We start from the raw sequence: 7,320 nt of genomic DNA, 5'->3' as shown, positions 1-7,320 counted from the left end.
TGACATATGATGATTTTGCAGGATCTAACTGCAAATCCAAATCCAAATCCAAAAATCAAAATACCATTTTTAAAACTCGATCTGATGATATATGTAGTTTCATGGATCATAGAAACACAAACAAACAAACGAAGTCCCCAAAATGTGCATGTAACGTTACGTACCTTCAGTCACAGACCTTCTCCCAGTCGTCCACCACGTCATCGCATTCCGGTTGCGCCTTCGAACTCGACTCCGCCACCAATCTCGGAGAATCCGGCGACTTCGAAGAGCTTCCCGATTCCAGAACATTCCATCGATTCGAAGCCGCCGCAATCGGAGCGTGGCTCTCTTTCTCCTTCCGGGCACCCAGTACCTCCGACGGATTACTCGACCACTCCTCGGCATCCCACGACGACAACGACGAAAACGAACTCCCTTTCCAATCCGATTCCTGCATAACAACTTTCTTCCATGGATTATTGCTCCCTTTCGATGACGCCGCCACGGCCGAACCTCCATCTCTTGGCGACGTAACCCACGCGTTCGAGCCAGAAACAGCTCCCGCCGCCGTCGCTGCCGCCGCCGAAGCTCCGCCGGTTTGAGGAACCGTAACGGCGCCGTGATACACCGAGCCCTGATCCAATCTCCGCATCGCAGTCGCGGCTCGGGCCGGATCGCTGAAAACGGTCAGCGCGTTTTTATCGTTGAGCCAGACGAGTTCGCACTCCCCGCCGAATCTCAGAACCAAAGCACTGATATCGGCCTCTCTCGGTAAGTCGAATAGGGACACGACGAGCCTCGGGTCCATGTCGACGAGAGGATCGAACAGCGGAGGGTGCAGCATGTTGCCGGGTGTGCATGATTTGGCCCCCAAGACCCGTGCCGGGGCTTTCGACTTGTTCGTAACATGCACGACGATGAACCTCTTTGGCTCCCATCCGGCGGCGTTTACGGTCAGCTTCCACCTTTCGGCAATCAATCTCACCGCATCCCTCTTTTCCTTCGGCATCGGGCAGAATACATGAACTTTCAGGGCATTGAGTCCCGGCTTTCGCCCCCGTCCGAGAACCAGATACTTGCATCGTTCTTCGACCGATAATACCCACTTGGCGTCTCGCCGGAGAAGATCCGAAAGCACTTCCGACACTGCAGCGTTGTCGCCAAAGTGAAGCGATTCTAAGTTCGGCGGATTGACGCCGAAAGCGTCGGCGAGAACCTTCTTCCGCTCGACCTTCGCGCAGTCGTCGTCGCAAGTGAGTTTTCTCTGACCCAGAGGAATCCGCTGGTCGGTTGCGTCGACGGGTTGTAACGCCGTCGGTAGCTTCTGCGCTACCGAGGCTTCCAAAACAGTACCGTTATATCCGCCGCCGCTACCACCGGCGTCACAGGGGACCGTCGCCGTTATCCGGCCGCAGGAGCAAGTGATCGTTACCGGAAACTCGCATCGGACGTCGGGACACGGAGACGAAGGGTGGCAAAGGGCGGTACAAGTATGGCGGCAATCCCTCCTCGGAGCACCGCAAGTTTGCGAGCAGGGCGACCTTGACCCGGAAGACGACCCGGAGGAATTCGAGTCGCACGGCGGCGGATGGCACGTTCGGGAGCAGGCGTGCAATCCACACTGCCGGGTCTTCCCGCAAAGCTTGTTACACCGGATATCCTTCGACCCGCAAGGAATGTTCCGGATGACGACGTGCCCGCCCACGCACTCCTTCGCGACGGGAACCGAGCACGGCGGGCAATCCCCGAAATGGCAGCTGTGCGACGACGGGTGTCCGCAAGGCTGCGGAACCGAGCAAGGGTACTGGCACGACGGTGGCGGTGTACCGCAGGGCTGCGGCGGCGGAATCGATGTTCTACCGCATGAGCAAGACAGCTCGGTAAAAATGGTCTCCAGGCAAGGCGGGCAATGACCGCTGTGACATAGCGACGTGCACGAATGCTGTCCGCACCGCAGCTTCTTTTCACACGGCATCGAACACTGATGCGGATCCCAGTCGACAGGGAGACGATTGCTCGGATTCGAGAGAGGGCAGCACCGCTCGCTGCAGCGGTGCCGCCCGCAGGTTTTCTTCCGGCCACAAGGTTTATCGCAGGCATACTTGTCGTCCTCCGACGTCGTTTTGAAGCACTCGACGGTTCGAGAACTTGACCCGCAGCGACATTTCTGGGTGACGGGAATGTGACACGTAGGGCAAGGTCCCGAATGGCAGACATTGGGGCAGCTATGCAATCGGCAAGGAAGGATCTTCCCGCAGATCTGAGAGCACGTCGGGATCGGGTCGAGACAAGTTTGTCGCCGTTCGTTCTCGTCGCTCAATCTCGTCTTCCCGCAGCAACACGTCTCGATCTTACTCGGGAGCAATTCGCATTCCCCGCACTGACCCGGATGGCAACTCTCCCGGCAAACGTGATTACCGCAGTCAAGTTTCTTCTCGCAAGGTAAACTGCAAGAGAACACGCCGTCTTCGATCGTCACTTCCCCCTTCACAACCATGTCGCCGCAAAGAATAACTTCGGCCGTCTTCTTGCAGAAACACGAAGCGTTCACTACAACCTGGCAAGGATCGCACGGTCCTACATGGCAGGCCTTCTCGCAACTATGCCGCCCGCAATTGAGAATCTTATCGCACCTCTGTCCGCACGTGAGAACCGATTTCCGATCTGAGCATCGCGTGGTGATCACTTTCTTCCCACACGGACATTTCCGCGGCGGGGCAAACGCTTTACACGGCGGGCACGGGCCGGGATGGCACTGTAAAACACAAACATGAGGGCACATATCCTCCTTTTCGATTCCGCTACCAGGAATTTCCCGTTCCAACGGCTTCCCGCACGGCTCGCCGCAAGAATGCGGAGTCAAATACAAATCGGGAGGCGGGTCAGGTCTCTTCCCGCAAAAGCAAATGTATCGGATCTCCTTCGACGTCATAAGCTGCACGGATTGGCAGCCGGGGCATCGCCAATTGACGCCCTGATTCTTCTCCGCCATCAGATCGATCGAGCTCGGCGCTCTAGCCCATTTCTTGATGCAGCTGAGGTGAAAAATCGAATAGCAGCTGGAGCACGACCAAATCGCCGCAGTTCTTTTCACCATATCGTAACAAATCATACACTCGATTGATCCCTTCGATAGCTTGTCTTGAATTTCTTGCACGAGCTGCGGCATGTCCTTGGCCTTCAACAGATTGGTATTCTTTTCATGATTATCCTTCACCCTTTCCTTCTCCTTCTCTCTCGGTTGATTAAACAGACGTCCTCGGTTTCCTCCCGATTCGAAATGCGGCCTGTTTGGATTCGGATTCGGATTTGGATTCCCAGAAATTGGTCTAACCAAATCGGTGACAGACGCCCCGCCATTTCCGTTTCCGTTTCCAGTCGGGTTCGAACTTTCGACGCTAACAGATGGATTTGGTGGTGCGCCTAAAACAGAGCCTCTCGGAACCCACTGACGTTGACGATTGTTGTTTCGGTTGTTGTTCCTTGGTCGGTGATTATTATGGTTTTCTCGCCTGCTGCTCTGCTGCTCAGACAAGCTCATGTTCTTATCGGAAGACGACAAATGTTCGAAATTCGGATCCAAAGCCAGCCAAAAAAGGAATGTAATCTGGCACAAGTCTCCTATTACCTAAATTCCGACAAGAAATGAAATCTGCCAAATGTCGATACCTAGACAGCATCAGATCAAAATTAGCTACACGCAGCAATAGATGAACTATAACTTCCAAGTCCAGTCAAAACAATAATACATTTATCCAAAGTTCGATCAAGATACAGAAACTCACATTTGGAATCAATCAAACACGCTGAAATTCACATTAATCCGATTCGAACACCATTAATTTATCCATAATCTCTCAAAAACCGCAGAAATTCACTGTGAACAACCTAAATTAATCCATATTCTCTCAAAAACCTCAGAAATTCATGTAAATCTGATTCAAAGAACCTAAATTGATCCATACTCTCTCAAAAATCACAGAAATTCACACAAATCCGATTTGAATAACCTAAATTAATCCATATTCTCTCAAAACCCTCAGAAATTCATGTAAATCCGATTTGAACAACCTAAATTAATCCATAATCACTCAAAAACTAAGGAAATTCACATAAATCCGATTCCAATAACCTAAATTAATCCATACTCTCTCAACCACCACATAAATCCACATAGAACAACCTAGATTAATCCATACTCTCTCAAAAACCACATAAATTCACATAAATCCGATTCGAAAACCTAAATTAATCCATACTCTCAAATTCCCATAAATCCGATTCGAAACCTAATCTAATCCATTATCTCCCAACAACCACAGAAATTCATATAAATGCGATTCGAACAACCTAAATTAATCCACTCTCTCTCAAAAACCACAGAGATTCAAAAATCAAACCATGGATGCGAATGAAAATCTTCAAATCCACACAACTTCGATTCCAACCAGATTCACCATCCATTCAACCAAGTACCATCAAAAACACAAAATCAAAATATAATAACCGAATAAGAGAAGCATGGCGCAAACCTGATCCAAGAAAAACGCAGAAAATCGACAATTCCTTTCCAGTCGCACACTTGAACAACAACGGCAACAACAACACTGATTTCCTCTGATATTTCTGCGTCCAACGCGGAATCCGAAGATCCCCGAAAAGGATCCGATTTCAGTGAAACTTTTTTGCCTTTTGTCCCTATACGGAGAGACGAAATTAGGGATGGGGAGGAGTTGCAAATGGGGAAGAACAGCGGTATTTATACTGCAAATGAATGCGTGGTGCCCAAACCACTGCGTGAATTTCTATTCTCCATTCTTGAATTTACGTCAAAAATATCTTCTTCACTATTGGCGGTGTGGATAATTTGGGCTTTTAATATGGGCCGGGCCCGATAAAGAAACAGCTTATGGATAAAAGGGGCATAGGCCTATTTGATTTTTTAAAATCGATTTTAAAGAATAAATTGTTTTTAAGTCTGTAAATGCACATGTGGCAACATTTGTAATTTTATTTTTGTTTTACCTAATATTGGCCAATTTTCAAAATAAATGGTGCGTTTCTTTAGGCTGAATTGGAAAATTTTGGGTTTGGATTTGATTTTTAATTGAATCATGTGGCAATACTTGTAATATTTGTTTTCGTATATGTTTTTTAATTTATAATTATTATAAATATTAAATAAATTATTACTTACACAACCAAAAGCCTGCATGATGAAGATGTTGTTCGCTGGAAAGACGGTGGCGGATAAACGACTGCGTACAGTAAATGCACAGTAAAATTTCTCAAATCATCCACACCCAAAATGACATATATATCGTATATGATTTTTAACCAATAATTATTATCAATATTAAATAAATTATTACTTAAATATTTTAAATTAAAGAAAAATAAGGAAAAAATACAAACAAACACAATTAAAAACCTGCATGATGCAGATGTTGTCAGCTGGGGAGACGGTGGCGAGTAAACGACTGTGGACAGTAAATACATAGTAAAATTTGTTAAACCGTCGACACCCAAAATGACATATATATCTTATATGTTTTTTAACCTATAATTATTAGAAATAAATAAATTATTATTTAAATATTTTACACACAATTGTCACTATTTTTTACACTAATACAATCACAAGGGCAAAAAAGTCTTTTATCCGTACTTTTTACCCGCTTCCAATGTAATCTCAATATTTCTTAAATCTCGTATAAAAAATAACCTAGACTATAATTTTGAGACGAAAGAAGTATTTTTTATTTTAAATTATTTTGTGATACCCGAGTTTCTCACTATTCATTGGCCAATATATATTTTATATTTTAGATGTTGGTATATTACTTATATGTTAAATTGTTTATAATTTGGTATATGCGTTACCTATTTATTAATAATAAAATATTACCATAATTTATATGAGATTCTAATAGGATACAAATAGATTGAGTAAATTATTTGATATTAGTGGTGTAAGTTAAATATAAATCACTTTGAAAATTAATTAGAATAATTAAATAAAAATAAAATAAATATAATAATAATAATAATAATAATAATAATAATAATAATAATAATAAATATGAATAATAATACTAATAATAATAATAATAAATAAATAAATGTAAGGCAGTGGGGGTTGAGGATTATTAGCCCCACCTCATCCATATCAATTCAATTGCATATTCTAAGAGAGGGAAAATGCAGAGGAAAGGAAACGCGAAGAAGAAAAGAAAAAAGGGAAAAAAAAATTTACGCCGAATTCGTTAAAAGCCTAGTTCAGGTATTTTTTGTGTTCACGAATTATAGCTATTTTACTAAATAGAGGAAGTTTTGAGTAGAAATAATTATTTAGTAAATTGAGGTAATATTTGTAATTAATTGTTTTTAGATACGATACTGGAATCGGAAAAAAGGCTTTAAGAGTTAGGATTATTGACGTTTTTGGCGAATTTCAGGTAAGTAGAAACTCATTTGCAACTACAATGCATAAATATATTATTTTGTAAGTTATTTGTGTTCGTTTGATAATATGTGAATATCAGAAAGCTGTGATTAATATTATGTGATTGTGTGGTTTGAGCATGTGAACTCTATATTTGATGTTGAAGGAGTCTGTGAGCTCCAAAATTGATGTGGTTTGAACCAGTGAGTTCAATAATATCTGTATATTGTGAAATATGTTGCATTGCATTTTCATTAAACATGCATATCATGCATTGAAATGAAATAAGATGGATTTACTATGTTCGACCGCTGATTATACACCGAGGGCGGGAGAGGCGACCTGGGAAGAAGCAACTTGGGGAAACCTGGTGTAGGCCACCGTCTATTGTGACTTTGCATACAATGCTTAAACAATGCATTCGGAGGAGGCGACCTGGGAAGAAGCGACCCGGGGAAACCTTACGAGGAAACCCGGTGTAGGCTACCTGGTGTAGGCTACCGTTTGATTTGAATATATGGATATTGAGCTCTTCTGGTGTATAACAGTGTGTCTAGGGGCCCTGGAAAGTATTTCATAAATAAATTGGTGATTTCAAACGAGAACACATTCTGCATAGTGAGAATTTTGAGATAAACTTCACATCATGCATAATTTCTACTTACGGAGATTTATAAATCTCACTCAGTTTATGCATTGTAGGTAATCCTGATGATATATGACTTGTTGGACAGACTGGAGTAGCCATGGCGCTCTTACAGGCATTTTGAGTTACCGTGTACATAGATGACGACCTGCGGGCAGGACCGTGGTTTGTTTTGCTTTCGTTGTGCTATATTACGTCTGTTTTAGAAGTTGTATGGTATTGTTATAAATAGTATGTCGATTGTGTA

At 43.7% G+C, this 7,320-nt stretch overlaps 1 protein-coding gene and 1 long non-coding RNA gene across 2 annotated transcripts; one reads left to right on the top strand and one right to left on the bottom strand.

The window, feature by feature from the left end:
• LOC127262831 (NF-X1-type zinc finger protein NFXL1) lies at positions 1–4,746 on the bottom strand. Its single transcript, XM_051291663.1, has 2 exons — positions 4,515–4,746; positions 1–3,651 (listed from the first exon to the last, which is right to left on the bottom strand). The coding sequence occupies exon 2, from the start codon at positions 3,521–3,523 to the stop codon at positions 167–169; it is 3,357 nt and encodes a 1,118-aa protein (XP_051147620.1). The 5' UTR covers positions 3,524–3,651; positions 4,515–4,746; the 3' UTR covers positions 1–166.
• A 1,382-nt stretch (positions 4,747–6,128) lies between these two features.
• LOC127263060 (uncharacterized) lies at positions 6,129–7,320 on the top strand. Its single transcript, XR_007841364.1, has 3 exons — positions 6,129–6,265; positions 6,374–6,440; positions 7,130–7,320. It is a non-coding gene; the product is annotated as an uncharacterized LOC127263060 (long non-coding RNA).

This window comes from Andrographis paniculata, unplaced genomic scaffold (assembly GCF_009805555.1).
Source record: "Andrographis paniculata isolate CXL003 unplaced genomic scaffold, ASM980555v1 Contig66END, whole genome shotgun sequence".
NCBI classification, from domain to species: Eukaryota; Viridiplantae; Streptophyta; class Magnoliopsida; order Lamiales; family Acanthaceae; genus Andrographis; species Andrographis paniculata.
The sequence above is the reverse complement of the archived record's forward strand: the minus strand, read 5'-3'. Positions and strand labels throughout refer to the sequence as shown.

Excerpts from the sequence above, each read along its gene's own strand:
- LOC127262831 (XM_051291663.1), bottom strand. The coding sequence starts at position 3,523 with ATGAGCTTGTCTGAGCAGCAGAGCAGCAGGCGAGAAAACCATAATAAT.